General features: G+C 46.9%; 1 protein-coding gene and 1 long non-coding RNA gene across 6 annotated transcripts in view; one reads left to right on the top strand and one right to left on the bottom strand.

The window, feature by feature from the left end:
- LOC137533274 (uncharacterized) overlaps positions 1 to 24859 on the top strand; it is a 292620-nt gene that overhangs the window by 144381 nt on the left and 123380 nt on the right. For all 5 annotated transcript variants that reach the window (XR_011024169.1, XR_011024172.1, XR_011024168.1 and 2 more), the window contains exon 4: positions 21697 to 21749. This is a non-coding gene — a long non-coding RNA (uncharacterized lncRNA). The remainder of the gene's footprint in view (positions 1 to 21696; positions 21750 to 24859) is intronic.
- KCNK13 (potassium two pore domain channel subfamily K member 13) overlaps positions 15396 to 24859 on the bottom strand; it is a 92514-nt gene continuing 83050 nt past the window's right edge. The window contains exon 2 of the mRNA XM_068254571.1: positions 15396 to 16288. Coding sequence (XP_068110672.1) covers positions 15396 to 16288 — 893 coding nt within the window. The remainder of the gene's footprint in view (positions 16289 to 24859) is intronic.

The raw sequence follows: 24859 nt of genomic DNA, 5'->3' as shown, positions 1-24859 counted from the left end.
AAAAAAAGTTTGGTCACTAATGTAACTATTTATGTTTTTTTTTTTAAATGTTACTTTTTTTTTTAATAAAAGTGTTTTATTTTGGTAACTATGGGAGGGGAGTTAAAGAGAGCCTGAAGTGGGCTCAAATAATAAAAAAAAAATAGGCTACCTGATCTGGGGGGCTGAGCGAATCAGGTAGCCGCAAAAAACGCCGCTCCAGTGGGTCGCACTGGCCCACTTTCACTTTCGTGACCTATAGGTCACGATGCTGCAATGAAAGATTCATTCTCTCATTCAGCATGCAGGGGAGCGACAGGGGGCGTGGCCAGGGAGAGAGAGCTGCCCAATGGCATCTCTGGAAACCCTGCAGAAACGCCCCCTCTCCCTGTGTTTACCTCCAAGATGGCAACATATAATGTTACCAATCTCAGGGGGCTATCGCGGGGCAGTGGGGGGGGGGGGGGGCAGAGAGTGGCAGTGTGGGGACACAGAGGTATGTTATGAGGCAGAGAACATGCCTCTGTGTCTCATCTGCCCACCTCGGGTTCTCTTTAAGGGGTTAATTAATTTTAGGCGAAGTCCTGATATACTGCCCCCGGGATACAGAAATAATTCACTTGGTGATGAACAGACATGGTCAACAAGATGCTAATTTTACCAGCTTGCATGCCGATTGTATGCACATTGTATGCAGTTTGGAACTGGGCCAATGAAAATTGTGAGGAATTGCATTTGACTTGCCCAGCTCCTACTATTGATGTTATTACCGGTCTTTCACTACAGTAATGCATGGACTTAAAAAGAATGACCAGCATGCCTGAAATGTACAGCAAATGGGCACAAAACAGTTGCTTAGACAGGTCCACTTGTAGGCTGCTGCCGATGGCCTTGACGTGATTGTCATGAGCTAGAGCTCCGCCCTATGGCTTCCCGGGAATGTTTTGTATGACATCATCTCTGTGGCTATCGTAAAGAGAGGAGTTGTATAAAGTGCATTAAATACAGTGTACGTATATAGGCTGATCCTACCTCCCATCTCACAAGACCCCCCTCCATCCGAAATGTGCAGAGATTCTCACAGTTTTACACCACTTTGCATAAAACAGACCCAGAACAATTTTTATTAGAGAAAGAACCGCTGCGGCCAACAAACATGCATCCTCCTGTGGTCCCGCCCCCCAGCCCAGCTCTTCTGTTCAGCTTCATAGCAAGAATAAATGAAAAAGAAAAATTGGGCTAGAGATCCCATAAAGTTATCATGTATGACTCTATAAACACCCAGATGATTCTCTCTATGTGCTGTGTGCATTTCAGAACTGTGCATGAACGTTGACCAGGGGCGTAACTAGAAATCACTGGGCCCCCTGCAAAACTTTGAATCCTCCGCCCCCCCCGCCCCACACCCCAACATACGTGATTCACTATTTCTCCTGAGTTTTCTCCCAGGTGATATTTTTGACAATTAAATTCCCTTTAAAGCTAATGGGAACCCTTATTTAAATAAAAAAAACCTCAGATACTCACCTAAGGAGAGGGAAGGCTCGGTCCTAATTAGCCTTCCCTCTCCTCTCCTGGTGCCCTCGTTGCTGCGCTGGCTCTCCCGTTCACATCCCCCGCCGAAGGGACTTCGGAAGTCTTTGGGAGCCGAGTCCTCCCGAAGACAGGCGGCGCACACGCGAGTGCGTCATAAGGGGCGCATGCGCAGCGTAGAGCGGCCCGTCTTCGGGAGCACTCGGGCTCCCGAAGCATTTCCGAAGCCTCCCTTTTGCCGGGAGACAGTGGTATTTGACCGAAACAGTCGAATACTCGAATACCGCTACGGGGGAGCCACGACAGCAGCGGGCACCGGGAGAGGAGAGTGAGTGCTCTATGGGACCCAGAGCCTCCCTCTCCTTAGGTGAGTATCTGACTTTTTTTTTTTTAATGCGGGTTCCCGTTCACTTTAAACCCCCAGCAAGCAAGAAAATGCTCAAAATTATTTTTCACCTGTATTTTGGTACATTTTCAATTGCAAAGTGCTGAAAAATGATTTTAAATACAAGATGAAAATATTCCTGGGAGAAAACTCAGGAGAAAAAGTGAATTGCACACGGGCCCGGGTGTGAATATATAACCTAGGAGAAAACTAAAGGCTCATACACACATCAGACCATAGTCTTTTGAAAATGAAAGATCACAGATCTGTTTTACCCCCTTCCATGTAGTATAAGAGCCATACTCTACACAGTCTATTCTATGGAGCTGAACTCCCCATCAGAAAAAAAACTTTGCAAGATGCTGCACACACAGATGCTGTACAGACACAAAGATCTGTAGCTGCAAAAGATCTGTTCCAGCCAAAAATCCAACCCTGCAAATTGCAATGATAGTCTATGAGAACTGCAGATCATCGTACACACATGATTTAACTGACATTCATCTGCAGATCAGATCCACCAGGTTGGATTTTCAGATCTGCAGATCTGTCAGTTAAATCATGTGTGTATGATGATCTGCAGATCTCATAGACTATCATTGCAATTTGCAGGGTTGGATTTTTGGCAGGAACAGATCTTTTGCAGCTACTGATCTTTTGTGTCTGTACAGCATCTGTGTGTGCAGCATCTTGAAAAGTTTTTTTTCTGATGGGGAGTTCAGCTCCATAGAATAGACTGTGTAGGTATGGCTCTCATACTACATGGAAGGGGGTAAAACTGGTCTGTGATGTTTCATTTTCCAAAGACCATGGTCTGATGTGTGTATGAGCCTTTAGGTTGACATGATCAGGTCTGAAAAATGGCCTTATCAGGTTCTCAGTTTAAGATTTTTAAAGCATATTTAACCCCCCTGGCGGTATGATTCCTTCTGATTGTAGGGTCTAAAACTGGTACAATTCTTTCATTTGCTTATTTAGACCCTAAAATCATGAAAAAAATTCATAGTTTGCAGCAGCCCCCGCAATCACTCACCTCCCTGGGCCCCACTGCTGCAGTTTACCCTCCGTCCTCCGGGTGGCACTGTAACCCTAAACTGAGATTGCCGACTGTTGTCATGACGACAGACGCCGATCTCACCAATGGGAAGCAGAGCCTTGGAGGAGAGGAAGAAGAATGGCAGCCGACGTCGGGATCCCCTGGGAGGTGAGTTGAAACGCCCGCTGCATGCATTGCTCTGCATAGAGCCCCCGGCGGCTACTCCGAGTGTAAGTCGGGGTTACCGCTCTGAGCCCGACCGTAGCTTGGGGTTACCGCCAAGGAGGTTAAGTACAAGAACACTTTAACGTATTGTCATCCTGCCGTAGTTAATATTTCCAAACAATAAGAAAAGGTGTCTCCACTTAAAAATACTTATACTCTAGATGGCTTCTAGTGGCCTCAGCCACCTGCTTTAATTTTGAATCTCACAGGGACATAAGAGCTGGGAACTCCGAGATGCAGAGATCTCATCACCCGAATTACCAAGAGATAAAAATCGGTTTAACGCTCCAGCTTCCATTAAACACTGGCTAATCAGTTTCTGAGTAGAGTGACCTTTACGTCAGTTGTTTGACCTGTGTGTAGCTGTACAATAATAACACATCCTAAAAATCAGATCAAAAAAATAACAAAAACTGAGAAACTCCACCCGACACGGTCATGTCAGCGTTTGGTGACTCCCCACAAAGACTCCAGCGGCAAGAGGTCATACTGACAAGCACATTTCCACCCCTTCAACCCTATGAAGAATCTATTGGTAGGGATGGTCAATAAGATGCAAATAATTCAGAGTGGATGCAGGATTATGCAAATTCTGGATGCAAATTTATGCAACTTGAAAATAGACCAATCACATTTCACCATGGTGTGATTCAATCGGTCCATTTCAAAGCTGCATACATTTTCATAATCCTACATCAACTCAAAATGATTTGCATCCCATTGACCATCCCTATCCATTAGTTCTCTGTAATCTTAGAAGACTCGGGGCATTGTAAAGTCAGAGAGCGTATAATGATGCAGTACAAAACCAGAGGCCACTTACAGTGACAGGATAAAGATATCCTCAGAAGTGCCAAAGAGGCCCATACAGACATCAGTTTTCCCATTCGTTTCCCTGAAGGTTTGTTTATTTTGATTTGAATCAGATGGGAATTAATTCCTTAAAAACCCTGCACCGGGTGGGAATTTGCAGGGGTGCTGCTTCTGCCTATGAAGCATGAGGTTGTAAGTTCTATTCCCCGCTCCACCCATTGGCTGAACCCATGGCTGGATTCCTGCTCCATGTCCTAGATTGCCATGGGTGAAGCAGTGATATTGACATAATCCTCCTTGTGGGACGAGGCGATATAACCTATTCCTCCTGGCCATATTTTAAAAGAAAAATGTTTGATTTTAAGAAAATCAAATCAAAAGTATTGATCATACAGGACGAAAAATCGATGTCGATTGGGGGCAGGTCAGGATCAGCGGACGATTAATAGGCCATAGCGTTACATTGAATCAAACAGTGCAATGCTGTGGTTCATTTGATTTTCAATAGACTTGCTTCTGGGATCTATTAAAAATTGATGTGCTGTGTGTGGTAGGAATCGATTCGTTCTGAATTAATTCCTTTTCTGAAAGGAATGCACTGGGAGGAGCATTCTGCATAGTTAAACAGCCTAGGCTAAGCATCACTGTGATACCTACGGTATATACAGCAATATATAGATACAGGAAGTGTTTCAGATCTTGAAAATGACAGTAAAAGTGGGTATTCTGAATAATTGACTGCAATCTACTATATGCCACTACAAATAGTACAGTACAGCAGTACTATCTGCTGAAGGAAATTGTTTTTATTTTACTCTAGATAATTCAGGACTCTGCAATGAACAAGTAAAGCAAATCTCATTTTAACAACTGTAAGTTCCATATAAAGGTGAGAGAAATATGGAGACATTTATTTCCTTTTAAACAATACCAGTTGCCTGGCAGCCCTCCTGATCCTGTGTCTCTAATGCTTTTAGCCATAGACTCTGAACAAGCATGCACAGATCAGGTACTCTGACTCAGTTGACTAGGGTTTTACTGGATTAGCCATATGCTTGTTCCAGGGTTTTTACTCAGACACTTCGTGTGCCAGAAGATCAACAGGACTGCCAGGCAACTGGCATTGTTTACAAGGAAGTGAATATGGCAGCCTCCATATCACTTTCAGCTCAAGTTTCCTTTAAGGACCCGTTTCCACTTGCGCGGTTTCCGGGCCAAATCCGCAGAGTTTCCCCACAGGCAAATCGCGCGGGAAACTCTGCCATGGGGAGTAATAGCGCCGCCGGCAGAACAGCTTGCGCTATCGATTTGGCGAGATTTTCCATCCGAAGTTGTGCGGGAGGCTGTGAATCCCATAGCTGCGCATGGCACGGCTGATGGGATTCGTCTGCGTGCCCACTAGTGGTGCTCAGCAGAGCTCGAATATTCGAGTAGCTCGAATATTCGAGCTCTTTTTCAGCTATTCGAGCTCGGTATTCGAGCTCCGAATAGCTGTAGCTATTCGAATGGGCTATTCGAGAACACTCGAATAGCCCATTCACTATTCGAGCTATTCGAGCAAACCGGCGCTATTCGAGCTCGGTACCGAGCTCGAATAGCGTCATAGCCCAGATTGATGTGCTTAGAGCCAATCAGAGGGCTCCCAGGCCCTCTGACGGCAGCCAATCACAGAGGGGGACCCTGGCCAGCCCCTACCCTATAAATAGCGGCCGCCATGTTCGGGTTTTCCATGCTTGCCTGAGACTTGTACAGAGAGAGATCTGCTCCTTTGTGCTTTGGCTTAGCAAGTGCTCTATTGTGTTCATTTACCTAGCGTTTTTGCTCACCTACACCTGCCATATACACCTGTATTGTTGTTATTTAGATAGACATTGTATTTTAGTTAGTAGCTTGTGTGTTACATTAGAGACAGGCAGCTGCTGCAAGCTTACAGGTTTAGGCCTCAGGGGGGCCTTGCCTCTGTGGGCAGCTGTCCTCTGTTTATTTCTCTCATCATCTATACCAGTATTTCTGCTGTCCTTTACTAATAGTATTGTAGTTATACTGTACTAGGAGTAGGACACTCACTGACTGTCACTGTTTATAGGCTACTAGCTAGCTCCTGCGTGTGTGCACTCACTCACCGTCTGTGTGTACACACACTCTATTTCCTTCTGATTACTGATAGATTATTGTTAGTTGTACTTACTTACTACTTACTCTTACTGTACCCGTAGGGACACTCACTGTCACTGTTCATATAGGCTACTAGCTCCTGCGTGTGCGCACTCACTGTCTGAGTGTACACACACAACACACACTCTATTTCCTTCTGATCGCTGATTGATTATTGTAATTAGTTAGTTCTACTTACTGTTACTACTTACTCTTACTGTACTAGGAGTCTAGGACACTCAGTCACTGTGTCCATAGGCTACTAGCTCCTGCGTGCGTGCACTCACTGTCTGAGTGTACACACACCACCCACACTCCATTTCCTTCTGATCGGTGATTGATTATTGTTATTAGTTAGTTCTACTACTTACTGTTACTACTTACTTTACTAGGAGTCTAGGACACTCAGTCACTGTGTCCATAGGCTACTAGCTCCTGCGTGCGTGCACTCACTGTCTGAGTGTACACACACCACCCACACTCCATTTCCTTCTGATCGCTGATTGATTATTGTTATTAGTTAGTTCTACTACTTACTGTTACTACTTACTTACTCTTACTGTACTAGGAGTCTAGGACACCCAGTCACTGTGTCCATAGGCTACTAGCTCCTGCGTGCGTGCACTCACTGTCTGAGTGTACACACACCACCCACACTCCATTTCCTTCTGATCGCTGATTGATTATTGTTATTAGTTAGTTCTACTTACTGTTACTACTTACTTACTCTTACTGTACTAGGAGTCTAGGACACTCAGTCACTGTGTCCATAGGCTACTAGCTCCTGCGTGCGTGCACTCACTGTCTGAGTGTACACACACCACCCACACTCCATTTCCTTCTGATCGCTGATTGATTATTGTTATTAGTTAGTTCTACTACTTACTGTTACTACTTACTGTACTAGGAGTCTAGGACACTCAGTCACTGTGTCCATAGGCTACTAGCTCCTGCGTGCGTGCACTCACTGTCTGAGTGTACACACACCACCCACACTCCATTTCCTTCTGATCGCTGATTGATTATTGTTATTAGTTAGTTCTACTACTTACTGTTACTACTTACTTACTCTTACTGTACTAGGAGTCTAGGACACCCAGTCACTGTGTCCATAGGCTACTAGCTCCTGCGTGCGTGCACTCACTGTCTGAGTGTACACACACCACCCACACTCCATTTCCTTCTGATCGCTGATTGATTATTGTTATTAGTTAGTTCTACTTACTGTTACTACTTACTTACTCTTACTGTACTAGGAGTCTAGGACACTCAGTCACTGTGTCCATAGGCTACTAGCTCCTGCGTGCGTGCACTCACTGTCTGAGTGTACACACACACCACCCACACTCCATTTCCTTCTGATCGCTGATTGATTATTGTTATTAGTTAGTTCTACTACTTACTGTTACTACTTACTGTACTAGGAGTCTAGGACACTCAGTCACTGTGTCCATAGGCTACTAGCTCCTGCGTGCGTGCACTCACTGTCTGAGTGTACACACACTAAATTTACTTGTGATTACTACTACTGATTATTGTAACTGCTAGTTGTACTTCCTGACTGTTAATACTTACTTACTGTACTAGGGGACACTCACTCAGTCACCTCACCAACCAACCCACTCCATTAAAGTACCCCACTTTTCACCCGCCCTTTTACAAAACTTTTGTCTATACGCCCAAAACATTGAAGATGTCTGGAAGTGGCAGCCAGCGCGGTTTGGGCAAGGGGAAGGGCAGCAAGGGAATCAGGAAGAGAGGGAGCAGCATTGTGGCAAGCCGCGGCCGCGGGCGCGCCACCATGCACAGTTCCGCAGCAGCAGCAGCAGCGTCAGTGGCTAACATTCCTCCCATAGCCACTGGCCGTGGACGCCTTGGGCGCCGCCCAGGAGGAGCATCTGCAACTCACGCTGCAGAGACACAGCAGCAGCAGCGTGTAGCACCTGCTCCCATTTTCCTCCAGCCGGGTCGGAAACGTCCCATTGAGGAAAAGGATGCAGACACTGTGGTGCAACTCATGACGGAGGATGAGCAGCCCGCCATCAGCTCTGCATCCGAGGCCTCCACCCTCACCACCACCACCACCACCACCCCTGTTCGCAGCAGCCGCCCAGCAGGGTCTGGGGAGGAGGCCAGTTCACCGTCAGTCGCCGACCTCTCATTCAGCACTCTTTTGACCCCAGGCATGATGAGTCAATTGAATGCTGTTGTTGGCGATTTGGAGGAGGAGATGCTGATGGGCACTTTGGGGGAGGAGGGATTGGACAGCAAGACTGTGGCGACAGTCAAGCGTCCCATCCATGCATCAGCAGAGGAGTTTGGGGGGTCATCATCAGAGCAGGACATGTTTCAGGAGGGGCATGATGATGATGACCCGGTGACAGACAGAGACTGGGTGCCAACACATCCAGAGGATGTCGTCCTCAGCAGCTCTGAGGAGGAGGAGGAGGAGGATGCGGTTGTGGGCCTTGCAAGGAGGCGCATCATTGCAAGCATTGGCAGCGTCCCACAGCCTGCTGGTGTCTCAGGCTCAGCAGCAGCAGCAGCAGCATCAGCCAGTACCACCACCAGCCGCACCCAAGACCCCCCCCCCCCCCCCAACCACCACAGGGAAACAGGCAGCAGCGCTTCCATGCCGTAGGGGGATGTTTTTGTCACCAATCTGGCGGTTTTTCACCATGCCCACAGTGTACAGCAAGTACGCCACTTGCAACCACTGTCAGCGGAAGTTGAGCAGAGGTGCAGACCCCTTGAAGTTCAGCACCAGCTCGCTGATCAACCACCTTTCTGCGAAACACTTCCACCAGCATGAGGAGTTCCAGAGGCTGAAGGCATCTGGTGCTGGCAGTGGCACCAATCCCATCACTGCACAGCCTTCAGCAGCAGCAGCAGCAACAGCAGCCACCCGCCCTCCTGCTCCTCCAGCAGCACCAGCAGGAGTGCGGAAACGCCCTGCTCCTCCCCCCTCTGCAACTCCTGCCGCCGACACTGAGGCCTGTTCTGGCAGCCAGTCCTCATTGGCCTCCTCTGCTCCGTCTGCTGATTCCCGTGCCAGCAAAAAGGCACGCCAGAGCCTTTTGAGCGAGTCCTTCCAGGGGGTGGTTAGGGCTCTGCCTCCCAGCAGCCGTCGCGTGCGGCAGCTGAACGGCTTGCTGGCACGGGCCATGTGCTCCCAACTCCTGCCGTACACGCTCGTGCAGGAGGGGAGCGACATGCGGGCGCTGCTTGCTTGTGCAGCCCCAGACTGGCAGCTCCCCAGCAGACACTTCTTCGCCCGCAAGGCCATTCCTGCACTGCACCGCTTTGTGATGGCCAATGTGGAGCGAGGGCTGGAGCACGCGGTTGGTGAAAGGGTCCACGTCACCATGGACTCCTGGAGCAGCCGCTTCGGGACAGGCCGCTACCTGTCCTTCACTGTCCACTGGGTCAGCTTGGTGGAAGGGGGTGAGGATGGGAGAGCAGCAGCGGGCACAGCAGCAGCAGCAACACAGTGGGTGGTGCCACCCCGCAGGGTCAGGGGAACTGCAGCGGGTTCCTCCGATCCTCTGCCATCCTCCGCCACACCTGGCCAAACCCCCCGCCTCAGCAGCAGTGTGAAGGCCCGCCACTGCCAAGCGCTGCTGCACTTGGTCAGCCTTGGCAAGACCAAGCTGACGGCAGCCCACGTGTTGGCCAAACTCCAGGAGCAGGAGCGGATTTGGCTGACCCCCAGAGGCCTCAGAGTCGGAGAGGTGGTGTCCGACAATGGGGCCAATCTGGTTGCTGCCATAGACAGGGGAAACCTGACCCACATCCCCTGTCTTGCCCACGTGCTGAACCTGGTGGTGCAGAAGTTCCTGCGCACCTACCAGGGGATGGACGAGCTGCTGGAAACGGCAAGGAACGTTGTGCGTCACTTCCGGCGCTCGGCTGCAGCCTGTGCGAGCCTGGAAGACGTGCAAAAGGAGCTGGATCTGCCACGCCATCGGCTGATCATTGACGTTCCGACTCGCTGGAACTCCACCCTGGCGATGTTGGAGCGTCTGGTTGAACAGAAGCACGCTGTCAACCACTACCTTGCCCTGGCCACTGTTTCCGCAGCTCAGAGAAGGGACAAGACCAGCAACATCCCGTCCATCGTCCCCGATGATGACTGGAGGCACATGCAGCAGGTGTGCTTAGTGCTGGCTCCCTTCCTGCAGGCCACAAACATGGTGAGCAGGGACCATGCTATGGTCTGCGAGTGGGTGCCCCTGGTTTCTCTGCTGAACAGGGCACTCGATGCTTTGCTGGCACAGGGAGCGGCAGCCTTGGACCAGCAGGAGCGGCAAGCAGCTGCACAGTCCACCTCTGAGGGGGAGGAGGAGGAGGACTTGGTGGAGGTCCCTGACCTGGCTGCTGATGAGGGGGATCAGCGCAGTGCAGCTGAGTTGGTGCGGGGGTGGAGAGAGGATGAGGCAGCAGAGGAGGAGGATGAGGAGGACAGCACTGACGTCGATGTGCCAGCAGACGTGGCCCGCCTCTTCCCAATGGCAGCGCACATGCTGACGTGCCTGCGCAGGGACCCCAGGGTGATCCAGATGAAGCAGAGGGAGGACATCTGGATCAGCATGATGTTGGACCCACGCCTCAAGGGGAAGTTGAGCCAGTTCCTGCCGCCTGCAGGAGGAGACCCAGCGCAACAAATAAGGAGCTTGCAGCAGGCCCTTGTTGAGCGCTTGGAGGAAGCCTTCCCCCAGCCTTCCACCCCCACTGTCCAGCAGCCAGCACAGAGGCAGCAGCAGGTGCCTGCATCCAGCAGCAGCAAGCGCCCCACAGACCTGCTGTCTCTCAGCCACGAGCTCTACAGGACTGTAGAGGCTCCGGCAGCAGTGACTAGAGAGGAGATGCATGCAGCAGCATCCTCCTCCGGTCACAGCCAGCGCCTGACCCGCATGGTGGCTGACTACATGGGGTCCTACAGCGGGCTTGACAGCGATGCCCCTGTTGATCCCATGGAGTATTGGGTCAAGCGCATGGAGATCTGGAGCGAGCTGGCGCAGTACGCCCTGGAAGTGCTGTCCTGCCCCCCTTCCAGCGTGCTGTCCGAGCGCTGCTTCAGTGCAGCTGGTGGCGTGGTCACCGAGAAACGCTCACGTCTGTCTCACAAGTCTGTGGACAGACTGACGTTTCTCAAGATGAACCAGGCGTGGGTGGAAGGCGAGTTCCTGGCCCCTGTTGTCGGCGAGAGGGGGACATGAACTGGCTGCCGGAACTTAGTACCATCGTTAATGTGCCTTACCACCCTTTACCACCTCCTGGCTCCTGCTCACTAAGCCAGCCTGGTTCACTTTGACTATTACGTCGCCTGCAGCCACACATTTCACACCTACAGTGGGCTGCTGCTGTGTACTGCCCTTCTGCTGTCTGTCTGTGTTTCCCACTGCCAGGGTACACAGAATTACCGTCTGCTGCCACTCTGCCACCAGCTATTACGTCACAACAATAGCTGCTCACACTGCTCCTCCATTCCTCCTGCTGCTGCTGTCTGTCTGTGTTTCCCACTGCCAGGGTACACAGAATTACCTTCTGCTGCCACTCTGCCACCAGCTATTACGTCAAAACAATAGCTATATTGGTTGTAAAACCAAAACCAAAAAAAACCAATAAAAAAAAAAAAAGGTTTAATTTTTCTGAGGTGCCCGGGTTGAAAACTGTGTTGTCCCAGTTGTGTATTGGACACAATGTGGGCTGCACGACCGCTGTCTGGGACCTCCTGTTGTGTTTATTTACAGCCCTGGTATCACCGCTAGGTACCAGGGCTATTATGTCACGCTGCCTACCTGCTGCCACACTCACACTGCTCCTCCATTCCTCCTGCTGCTGCTGTCTGTCTGTGTTTCCCACTGCCAGGGTACACAGAATTACCGTCTGCTGCCACTCTGCCACCAGCTATTACGTCACAACAATAGCTGCTCACACTGCTCCTCCATTCCTCCTGCTGCTGCTGTCTGTCTGTGTTTCCCACTGCCAGGGTACACAGAATTACCTTCTGCTGCCACTCTGCCACCAGCTATTACGTCAAAACAATAGCTATATTGGTTGTAAAACCAAAACCAAAAAAAACCAATAAAAAAAAAAAAGGTTTAATTTTTCTGAGGTGCCCGGGTTGAAAACTGTGTTGTCCCAGTTGTGTATTGGACACAATGTGGGCTGCACGACCGCTGTCTGGGACCTCCTGTTGTGTTTATTTACAGCCCTGGTATCACCGCTAGGTACCAGGGCTATTATGTCACGCTGCCTACCTGCTGCCACACTCACACTGCTCCTCCATTCCTCCTGCTGCTGCTGTCTGTCTGTGTTTCCCACTGCCAGGGTACACAGAATTACCGTCTGCTGCCACTCTGCCACCAGCTATTACGTCACAACAATAGCTGCTCACACTGCTCCTCCATTCCTCCTGCTGCTGCTGTCTGTCTGTGTTTCCCACTGCCAGGGTACACAGAATTACCTTCTGCTGCCACTCTGCCACCAGCTATTACGTCAAAACAATAGCTATATTGGTTGTAAAACCAAAACCAAAAAAAACCAATAAAAAAAAAAAAAGGTTTAATTTTTCTGAGGTGCCCGGGTTGAAAACTGTGTTGTCCCAGTTGTGTATTGGACACAATGTGGGCTGCACGACCGCTGTCTGGGACCTCCTGTTGTGTTTATTTACAGCCCTGGTATCACCGCTAGGTACCAGGGCTATTATGTCACGCTGCCTACCTGCTGCCACACTCACACTGCTCCTCCATTCCTCCTGCTGCTGCTGTCTGTCTGTGTTTCCCACTGCCAGGGTACACAGAATTACCGTCTGCTGCCACTCTGCCACCAGCTATTACGTCACAACAATAGCTGCTCACACTGCTCCTCCATTCCTCCTGCTGCTGCTGTCTGTCTGTGTTTCCCACTGCCAGGGTACACAGAATTACCTTCTGCTGCCACTCTGCCACCAGCTATTACGTCAAAACAATAGCTATATTGGTTGTAAAACCAAAACCAAAAAAAACCAATAAAAAAAAAAAAAGGTTTAATTTTTCTGAGGTGCCCGGGTTGAAAACTGTGTTGTCCCAGTTGTGTATTGGACACAATGTGGGCTGCACGACCGCTGTCTGGGACCTCCTGTTGTGTTTATTTACAGCCCTGGTATCACCGCTAGGTACCAGGGCTATTATGTCACGCTGCCTACCTGCTGCCACACTCACACTGCTCCTCCATTCCTCCTGCTGCTGCTGTCTGTCTGTGTTTCCCACTGCCAGGGTACACAGAATTACCGTCTGCTGCCACTCTGCCACCAGCTATTACGTCACAACAATAGCTGCTCACACTGCTCCTCCATTCCTCCTGCTGCTGCTGTCTGTCTGTGTTTCCCACTGCCAGGGTACACAGAATTACCTTCTGCTGCCACTCTGCCACCAGCTATTACGTCAAAACAATAGCTATATTGGTTGTAAAACCAAAACCAAAAAAAACCAATAAAAAAAAAAAAAGGTTTAATTTTTCTGAGGTGCCCGGGTTGAAAACTGTGTTGTCCCAGTTGTGTATTGGACACAATGTGGGCTGCACGACCGCTGTCTGGGACCTCCTGTTGTGTTTATTTACAGCCCTGGTATCACCGCTAGGTACCAGGGCTATTATGTCACGGCGAGCTGCCTGCCTCATTGACTGCCTGCTGCCACACACTCATCCTCCTCCTCCTGCTGCTGAATTTACCTCCTGCTGTCTTTGTGTTTCCACTGCCAGGGAGCACATACAATGGCGCTTCCAACATGCGTGCGCCCACCAGCTATTTGTTACGCTCAAAAATAGCTGCATTTCTTTAAAAAAAAATTTGAAAAGAGAAATACGTGAAGAAGAAGAAGAAGACGATATTGAAAAAGAAGGAGAAGGAGAAGATGAAGAAGAAGATGAAGAAGAAGATGAAGAAGAAGAAGATGAAGATGAAGAAGAAGAAGATGAAGAAGAAGAAGAAGATGAAGAAGAAGAAGATGAAGAAGAAGATGAAGAAGATGAAGATGAAGAAGAAGAAGAAGATGATGAAGAAGATGAAGAAGAAGAAGAAGAAGATGAAGAAGAAGAAGATGAAGAAGAAGAAGATGAAGAAGAAGATGAAGAAGAAGAAGATGAAGAAGAAGATGAAGAAGATGAAGAAGAAGATGAAGAAGATGAAGATGAAGAAGAAGAAGAAGATGATGAAGAAGATGAAGAAGAAGAAGAAGAAGATGAAGAAGATGAAGAAGAAGAAGAAGAAGATGAAGAAGAAGATGAAGAAGATGAAGAAGATGAAGAAGATGAAGAAGATGAAGAAGAAGATGAAGATGAAGAAGATGAAGATGAAGAAGATGAAGATGAAGAAGATGAAGAAGAAGAAGAAGATGAAGAAGAAGAAGAAGAAGATGAAGAAGAAGATGAAGAAGATGAAGATGAAGAAGAAGAAGAAGATGATGAAGAAGAAGAAGAAGAAGAAGAAGAAGATCTAGAAGAAGATTAAGAAAGATAAAGAAGAAGAAGAACAAGTATATACAGTAACACTACACTACTGAACCAAATTAAGGACACAACTTCTCTTTCCACATTTTTTTTTAAAGGAACATCCCCACATAATCACTTGCTGTTGTTACTTGGAAAAAAAGATGTTTCTTGCATCATTCACCCTCAAAACAAGTGTTGGAAGCTATTTTGGGCCAATTCGAATAGTCAGCTCGAATAGTGAGCTCGAATACCGACTCGAATAGTGAGCTCGAAGTCCGAGGTCGAATCGAATAGTAAAAAATATTCGACTCGAATATTCGACTGACCTCGAATAATTTACTATTCGAATTCGACCAAATTCGAATTTTTAAAAGGGGTATTTGAGCACCACTGGTGCCCACAGACCCGGAAGTGCCGCCGCGCGTCTCGCAGACGAATGCGGCACAAGTGGAAACGGGCCCTAAGAGATACAAGAAATAATGGAATTTGATTTGCCAGCTACTACACAAAGCTGAAATGACCGTGTCAGGTGGAGTTGATCTTTAAACATGGAGGTGTTGCCGGTAGCAACCAGATTGCATCTGTGATTTTTTTTTGGGGGGGGAAGGTATAGATGAAATGGTGGAAACTCTTATATCATTGGTTGCTGCAGGCAGTACCATCAGTGTCCCCATCATGCAGTTTTTACACATTATCACCAAGAAATGCCACCAACCCCAGCAAGAAACCAAAATTTACCAAAATTTTGTAAAAAAAAAATAAAAATTATCCATTAATTTGTCTTTCTAGCCAGAAGGATCACCTGTCCACACTGGTCTCTGCCAATCTGTTATTCATAATCCCTAATGCCCCAACACCCCCTGAGAAGCCATTGTGCCGGGAGCTGTTGCCGATCTGCCTTGGACAACCGTTAGCCGTCTCTGAGAGCTGTTTCTGCATAATGGCCAACGAGACCTTGTTGGCTGCCAAGAAGTCTTTCATGGAGATCATCTCTCCGGACAGCCTCCTCCCGTCCGTCTCACTCTCGTAAACGCCATCCGTCTCAATCGAGATGTGCCGTCTAGTTCGAACGTTGCCCGGCATGACCACGTTTCTTTTAGGCCTAAACATTTTTCTTTGGCATCTGTGGCAACATCGACACTCCAGTCTTTTCAATATCCAGTTGACGCACTGCTTGATGACTATGGAGATGACGTTGAATAAGGAATATATACAACAGACCCCCATCAAGACGAAGATGAAGTTCCCACAGCGGTAAAGTCCTTGGTGTTCATATTTGGCTTTTTGACTACTGACCATATCACCAAATCCGATGGTGCTGAAGGCAACGAAGCAGAAGTAAAGAGAGTCGACGTAGCTCCACCCTTCAATGGGCGAGTACATGGCAGAGGCACAGCAAGAGATGACGATTGATGCCATGCACAGGATGAGCATGACGTAATACACGGATGGTTTCCATCCAGCCAGACTGTCCACCTCGGAGTTGCCGGAACCCCGACGGGTTTCGGCAGGCATGCCCTCCTTCCTTCTTAGCTGTCTCTCGTAAAACGACTTCATGACAAAAGCGATGACTGTGATGAGCCGTTCCAGGAAGAGGTTGAAGAACAAGATGGTGGAGGCGCAACCGATGAGGCCGTAAAAAATAAGGAAAATCTTCCCGGCAATGGTGGCTGGCGTGGTCATGCCAAACCCTGAAAGATAGAAAAATTATAAATAATAAATATACAAGTAAACACACATCATGGTAGGTATATGTAGTAAAACCAGTCAAATTCAGCTTGACTTCTGTACAAAGGTTTGTAGCACGTGGTTCAGGTATTCTAGGGGGTACTTATCATAGTTATTTAAAGAGGGGCTGTCAGCCATACTATCTCAGAAAAAAAACACATATATAAGTAGATAAATACTTGCCCTACTTACATAACATATGTATTGCACTGTCCACGTTTTGATTTTAGCGATTTTTCTGCAGTAAAAAAAATCCTTCATAGCATTTCCCATTTTAAATGTGGCTATTTTGAAGCCAACCCTGATGTCATTTCCTCCCTTACTCTCCTCTGCCTAATTTGCCTGCCCTTCACTATAGAAAGTGCATTGTCTCAGCATGAGAAATATTGGCCATTTAGAGAGGAACAGAGGTGTGGGAGGGGAAAACAGGAGGGAAAGAGGCTTCAGCCAATCAGGCTGCATTAGTTAAGTCTGGGGGAAATAGAGAAGCAAGGACAACCCAGCATGCCCTGCAACTTCCTTTTTGAGTACCAAATTTTGTGTGTACCAAATAAGAGTCAGGTAAACTGGGGAATGATCACTTATCAACAAGAAAAGTAATAGTGATTTTAACTTTTGGATTGGCTGGTTAGCATCCTTATTACCTGTTTACCAGATAAAAATGAAGAATTGATTTTTGATTTTATTCCCGACACTTTAAAGAGGAACTTTAATCAAGTATTGAATTTCCTCTGAATCAGTAGCTGATACTCCCTTTCCAATGAGAAATCTTTAGCTTTTCTCGAATAGATCATCAGGGGGGTCTGTATGGCTGATACTATGGCAAAACCCCTCCCACAGTGTGATTCCTGACAGTTTCCTGTCTGTGAACCTTCTTGCATTGCTGGAAATAACAGCTGTTTTCACCTGCCAAGAAACCAGTATCTCCCTCTGTGCATAGGTATAACTATAAAAAAAACAAAAACATTTTAGCCTATCATAATGTGTGGTTATAAATAATGGCAGTTGGTTAGTTTTTTTCTTGTCTGCCAGTAGTAAAGATGATGACCTGCAGGCTGATTGTGGATCAAACAATATGAACAAAGTAATTTTTTTTTTCTCTTTAAGTTTGCTGTAAATTTTACATGGGAAAAAAACGGTTAGATTTACTTACCTGAGCTTTTTCCAGTGCCCTGTAGTCCTTCAGGTCCGTCAGTGTCCCCCGGTCCCCAGCACTGTGCCTCTGTCACCGCAAGCACTGTCCCGGCTGCACACGTCTCCTCAATCGTTCTCCCATAGCCAGCAGCGTACTGCGTATGCGCAATTTGTAAAACTTGCAACTTGTGCATGTGCAGAATGCTTCCGGCTATGGGAGTGCAATTGAGCAGGTGCAGGGCCAGGGCACAATGACACAATGGTGTGGACCAGGAGTACAGCGAGAAACCTGGTAGATTGCAGGGGACTGGAAGAAGCCCCAGATAAGTACATTGCAACTTCTTTAGCTTACTTAAAGAGAGACTGAAGCGAGTATAAAACTCGCTTCAGCTCTTATATTCAGCAGGGGCATGTGTGCCCCTGCTAAAACGCTGCTATCCCGCGGCTGAACGGGGGTCCCTCACCTCACAAATCCCCTCGTCTATTCACGGGGATCTCTTCCTGTTTGAGGCAGGGCTAATGCACGCAGCCCTGCCTCACACGCGTCTATCAGCGCGTATCTCCGCCTCTCCCCCGCTCCTCTCAGTCTTCCTTCACTGAGAGGGGCGAGGGAGAGGCAGCGATGCCCTGCTGATATTTTGCAAGGGGGGATTTGGGGGGTAAGGGACCCCCGTACAGCAACGGGATAGCGGCGTTTTAGCAGGGGCACACATGCCCCTGCTGAATATAAGCTCTGAAGCGAGATTTATTCCCGCTTCAGAGTCTCTTTAAAGTGGACCAGAACTCCTGCACAGGGCATAAGGAAAACAGAGAGAAATACACCCTGCATGTTTTTAGAGAGAAGAGCCTGTCTAATCTCCCCCCCCCCCCATTGTCAAGTAATTACAAGTGTAATTTAATCTCTCAGATGTCAGCACAGAATCTCAGATGTCAGTAGAATGTCTATCATTTTACATTGTCAAGAAAGCCAGAGCTCCCCCTCTGGATGCCACGTATGGAGGTGCATGCCCCGTGTAGAGTTGAGCCGAAATTTTCGTAATTTCGCATTACTATAATTACGCATGCGAAATTTGCGATTACGATGCGAAATTACGGTAGCGTAATTGCCATTAAAATCGTAATTGAAAATACCGTAAGCGTAATTTTCAACGCGGAATTTCGCGTTTCGTTCATGCCGTAATTTCGCATTAAACGCTACCGTAATTTCGCGTTAAACCGTAACGCTCCGTATAATGTAAAAAAGCCGCCGACTTTAAGGGTTAATAGCAAAGCCCCCTTAAATGCCAAGAGCCTCAAATTTGGAGAATATATTAAGGAGATCAGGAGGAATAAGAGGAAAATTTTTTTTTTCAAAAAGACCTTATAGTTTTTGAGAAAATCGATGTTAAAGTTTCAAAGTAAAAATGTGTATATTTAAAAACCCGCCGACTTTAACGGTTAATAGCAAAGCCTGCTTAAAGTTTAGGAACACCGAATTCCCAGGGTATATTAAGGGGATCAGTGGGAATAAGAGGAAAATTTTTTTTTTCAAAAAGACCTTATAGTTTTTGAGAAAATCGATTTTTAAGTTTCAAGGGCAAAAATGTCTTTTAAATGCGGAAAATGTCAGGTTTTTTTGCACAGGTAACAATAGTGTTTTATTTTCATAGATTCCCCCAAGTGGGAAGAGTTTTACTTACTTCGTTCTGAGTGTGGGAAATATAAAAAAAAAACGACGTGGGGTCCCCCCTCCCAGACCTCTTTAACCCCTTGTCCCCCATGCAGGCTGGGATAGCCAGAATGCGGAGCACCGGCCGCGTGGGGCTCCACACCCTGACTATACCAGCCCGCATGGTCCATGGATTGGGGGGTCTCGGAAGGGGAGGGGCAGCCAAGCTTTCCCCTCCACCTCCGAGCCCTTGTCCAATCCAAGGACAAGGGGCTCTTCTCCACCTCCGATGGGCGGTGGAGGTGGAGGCTGCGATTTCCTGGGGGGGGGGGGTTCATGGTGGAATCTGGGAGTCCCCTTTAAAAAGGGGTCCCCCAGATGCCCACCCCCCCTCCCAGGAGAAATGAGTATAGAGGTACTTGTACCCCTTACCCATTTCCTTTAAGAGTTAAAAGTAAATAAACACACAAACACTTAGAAAAAGTATTTTAATTGAAAAAAAAACATAACCACGAAAAAAGTCCTTTAATATTCTTAATTAACCATTAATACTTACCTGTCCCTTTAAATAAATGATCCCTCGAAATAGCCTCGGAAATGTTCTATCAGTTACAATGTAACAAAGTTATTACAATGTAACAACTTTGTTACATTGTAACTACGCCGCACCCGACGTCACTCGCCGCTCAGCCGCCGCATACGCGTCTGCGCTGCACGGACCCGACAGAGCTCTGAGCTATATAGCTCAGAGCTCTGAGAAGCATCTTTGAATTTGGGCTCCAAGGAGCCCGATTGGTCCTTAGCAGACCAATGGGGTTCCTTCAAATCAGGTTCCTCTTATTCCCACTGATCCCCTTAATATACCCTAGGAATTTGGTGTTCCTAAACTTTAAGCAGGCTTTGCTATTAACCGTTAAAGGCGGCGGGTTTTTAAATGTATACATTTTTACTTTGAAACTTTAACATCGATTTTCTCAAAAACTATAAGGTCTTTTTGAAAAAAAAATTTTTCCTCTTATTCCTTCTGATCTCCTTAATATATTCTCCAAATTTGAGGCTCTTAGCATTTAAGGGGGCTTTGCTATTAACCCTTAAAGTCGGCGTTTTTTTTACATTATACGGAGCGTTACGGTTTAACGCGAAATTACGGTAGCGTTTAATGCGAAATTACGGCATGAACAAATACCCATTGTAATGCGACAATTACGCTTACGCGAAATTTCGCGAAATCCTTCTTCATTACAATTATGTACTTACGGCCATAATCGTAATTACACTAATTACGCGAAATTTTGCGAAATCGTAATTACGTCATTACGCTCATATCTAGCCCCGTGTTTGGTGGTCCTTATCTGCTGACTCAGGCCCAGAGTTGGTAGTTGATACACTGATCAGCAATGACATGCTAATTGTTTCAGCTTGAGGCTGGGTTCACACATGACATAGCGCGAAAGGCTGCGTTTTATGTCATGTTTTATGTTAATGTTGTGTGCGTTTTTGGTGCATTTGCAATCTTTTCATGCGTTTTGCGTGCGTTTTAATGTGTTCGCGGTTGGCATATACAAAACGCATATGCGTTTTTATGCATTTTTATATTTCCATTTATGCAAATCACTTGGAGCAGGAAGCGAAAAATAGTAAAAAACAGTAAAAAAAATATTTTTGGGGAAAAAACGCCTGAAAAACGCATACCATTGATTTCCCATTGACTTTCATTGTGTGCGTTTTGGCAGCGTTCCTGCATAATATGCAACAAAACCAGCGTATTAAAAAACGCAGCATTGAAAATGCACAGAAAACGCATATGCCGTTTTATATGCGTTTTTTCCTGCGGCCCATAGACTTCCGTAGTGGCAAAAACACAGCGTTTTCCACAACGCTAGCGATTCAGCTATGTGTGCACACAGCCACACAAAAAATTGGACTATTCAAAATCAGTTGCAACTACATGTGATTGGTGAAGCCACATGCAAATTGCAACCAAATTTGCATGAACTTGTGGACATTTACAATTTCTGAATAACTGTTGTCCATTTATGTGGTGGTATTTATGTCTTATTAAAGACCTACACCGCCTGCAACTAGTACAGAATGCTGCTGCTAGACTGTTAACAAGCCAACCCCGGCATTGCCACATAACACCAATCCTTTGCTCACTTCACTGGCCACCCATAAAATGGAGAAACCTTTTTAAAATTGGCTTGCTAATATTCAAATCCCTACACGACCGAGGCCTTGGATACCTGAAGGGTTTGTTGCAATTGCATCACACCTACCACAACCACAGATCAAAGGGATTCAAATATTCAATAACGTGACCACCTTCAGAGTTCAACTAAACACTTTCGGAGCCAGAGATTTCTGCCATGCTGCCCTTACCCTTTGGAATGCCTTGCCAAGCCAAAAGACAGCTCCAACCCTGGACACATTTAAATTAAAACTGAAAAGCCACCTGTTTAGTCTGGCATTAATGATCATGTAACTTTTCCCCTGTACACATCACTATGTACTGATCTGAGACAAGCTTATGCGCTTTGGGTCCTACAGAAGAAATGTAAAAAATGTTATTGTCGTTATTGTTTCTTTCAGGAATGCGTGTCTTGGTGCCTGCTGCCAGAGTCTCCCTCGGGCACCTGACAGAGGTAAAGTAAGCAAGAAAAAAATAGTAGTAGGAGAAGTAGTAATAGGGGTAAATATGTAGACCTTATACACAATATATCAATTATAAATTGGAACAGCAGGGGGGGGGGGGGGGGGGTAGCAGGGGGCAATGTAGTTGATGGCCCTTTTCCTCCTTACAGCCTCCCTGTTTATCGGTTGAAAGGTTGCTCAGTCAAATTGGAAGATCTCAGTCTAAAGGGGGCCATACATTAGCCGACCAACCAACCAATCGACCATCTAATTCGATTATTTTAATCGAATTGGATGAAAATTGGTGCTGCCAAGTGCATTTCCGACCGACAAAGCGAGCAATTTCGGGACAGAATTGGCCGCACGGTCGATCGCGCATGCTGGAAAATTTCAGGCCGAAGTTGGTTGGTCGGGTGCGCGGCGGGTACGGCGGCCGAATTGCGAACGAGTGATGAAATGATGAAACCCCTGCCGCTGCCACCACAATGTATAAATGTATGTAGTGTGTGTGCATTTATACATTACCTGTCCGGTGTCATCCTCCACGCGGTTTCCGTCCATCTCGCCGCGTTCCGCATACACGGCGGCGGAGCTATGTCTGACGTCAGTCACTATGCGCCGCTAGCGTGTATGCGGCTTACCAGTGAGATGGACGGATGGACCCAGCGAGCTGCTACAGGACAGGTAATGTATAAATGCACTACACAACATACATTTATATATTTTGGGGGCAGCGGCGGGCGGACGGCGGCGGCTCAGCCGACTCCCTGATGATTTCATGCTGAAATCGGACGGGAATCGGCCTGTAGTGTATGGGCAGATTCGATTAGACACAAATTTATCTCTAATCAGATTCAATTAGAGATAAATTTGTCTCTTGGTTGAATCTGCCCATATTCGTTCTATTGTATGGGCACCTTATCCAACAAGCAGTGGGAGATCACAATTCAATATATTGCTGTAGAGGCATTCTAGCTTTTATCTGCAGGCCACACTATGGTCATCAGAGAGATCAGTGTTCCCCAGACACAGAAGTAAGCAGCTGGGTTCCCCTGATTACAGAATTTAATAGCCACTATGATACAAACATTAAAGTAGCTTCCCTGGATACTGCAATTACCAGTAATTAACTACGTGCCTCAAGAGATTAAAGAATTAAGTAGTCCCATGCTTCCATATAAAAAAAAAATTGAGTAGTCACATTATTCTTATTACTTTGGATTTATATAGCGCCATCATCTTCCATGGCTCTGTACAATAGAGGCCTATTTACACCTGCCTCCAGATAAAAGAACCAAGTAGTCACATGACCCCCAGATGTTGCGCAATGGTTTCTTGGGTTATAAAAGGCTTTTTAGGTTTTCGGCTAGGTTCCCTGTGCCCAGAAACAGCCCTGATGCACAGTACTGCTCAGGTAAAAATTCTTTATTAACCACCCTGGCGTTCTATTAAGATCGCCAGGGCAGCTGCGGGAGGGTTTTTTTTAAATTAAAAAAAAACTATTTCATGCAGCCAACTGAAAGTTGGCTGCATGAAAGCCCACTAGAGGGCGCTCCGGAGGCGTTCTTCCGATCGCCTCCGGCGCCCAGAATAAACAAGGAAGGCCGCAATGAGCGGCCTTCCTTGTTTTGCTTAGATCGTCGCCATAGCGACGAGCGGAGTGACGTCATGGACGTCAGCCGACGTCCTGACGTCAGCCGCCTCCGATCCAGCCCTTAGCGCTGGCCGGAACTTTTTGTTCCGGCTACGCTGGGCTCAGGCGGCTGGGGGGGCAGAGCGCCGGCGATCAGGCAGCACACGCGGCTGGCAAAGTGCCGGCTGCGTGTGCTGCACTTTATTTGATGAAAATCGGCCCAGCAGGGCCTGAGCGGCAGCCTCCGGCGGTGATGGACGAGCTGAGCTCGTCCATACCGCCAGGCTGGTTAAAGAATACTCGAAGTGACATGTGACATAATAAGATAGACATGTGTATGTACAGTGCCTAGCACACAAATAACCATGCTGTGTTATTTTTCTTTCTTTCTCTGCCTGAAAGAGCTAAATATCAGGTATGTAAGTGGCTGACTCAGTCCTGACTCAGACAGGAAGTGACTACAGTGTGACCCTCACTGATAAGAAATTCCCATTTTTATCTCGTTCTTGCTCTCAGAAGCCATTTTCTGCTAGGAAAGTGTTTTAAAGTTGGAATTTCTTATCAGTGAGGGTCACACTGTAGTCACTTCCTGTCTGAGTCAGGACTGAATCAGCCACTTACATACCTGATATTTAACTCTTTCAGGCAGAGAAAGAAAAAAAGGAACACAGCATAGTTATTTGTGTGCAAGGCACTGTACATACACGTCTCTCATCATGTCACATGTCACTTTGGGTATCCTTTAAAGGACACCCAAGGCGAAAATAAACTACTGAAATAAACGATTGTATCTATCGTCCTTCTCCTAAAACTGACTTTTTAAGATATTCCACAGTTTTATTTGATGTTTAAATCTACTTTTTAAGTTTTAACTGTTTTATTGTTTTTGCTCAATGACACATTCATTGAAGTATGCCAGAGCTAAAATCTATGAAGTATTGACCCTTTTTATCTCTTTCCTGCTCTCAGAAGCCATTTTCTGCTAGGAAAGTGTTTTATAGTTGGAATTTCTTATTAGTGAGGGTCACACTGTAGTCACTTCCTGTCTGAGTCAGGACTGAGTCAGCCACTTACATACCTGATATTTAACTCTTTCAGGCAGATAAAAAAAAGGAACACAGCATAGTTATTAGTGTGCTTGGCACTGTGCATACACATGTCTATCTCATCATGTCACAAGTCACCTTGGGTATCCTTTAAGTGCAGGTATGTGTGCAAAATGCAGCTTGTGAAAATGCTTGGAGTCTTAAAAGATGACTTGATAAGGACTTTATTTTTAATTTTTTTAGGGAATATAAGATAATATAGGGAGATAAGTGTCAGATATGCTGTTGAAGCATGATACTAACACTCATTCCACTCCTGATACCTGACTTGTGCTGGTCGAGATGCCGGCGGTGACGGTGAGGCAGAAACTCTGTCACTATTTGACAACCGCAGAGTAGAAATTATTCTGGTAGGCAGGCGAGCGAGCGCCCTGCTCCGATC

Source organism: Hyperolius riggenbachi, chromosome 9, assembly GCF_040937935.1.
Source record: "Hyperolius riggenbachi isolate aHypRig1 chromosome 9, aHypRig1.pri, whole genome shotgun sequence".
NCBI classification, from domain to species: domain Eukaryota; kingdom Metazoa; phylum Chordata; class Amphibia; order Anura; family Hyperoliidae; genus Hyperolius; species Hyperolius riggenbachi.
The sequence above is the reverse complement of the archived record's forward strand: the minus strand, read 5'-3'. Positions and strand labels throughout refer to the sequence as shown.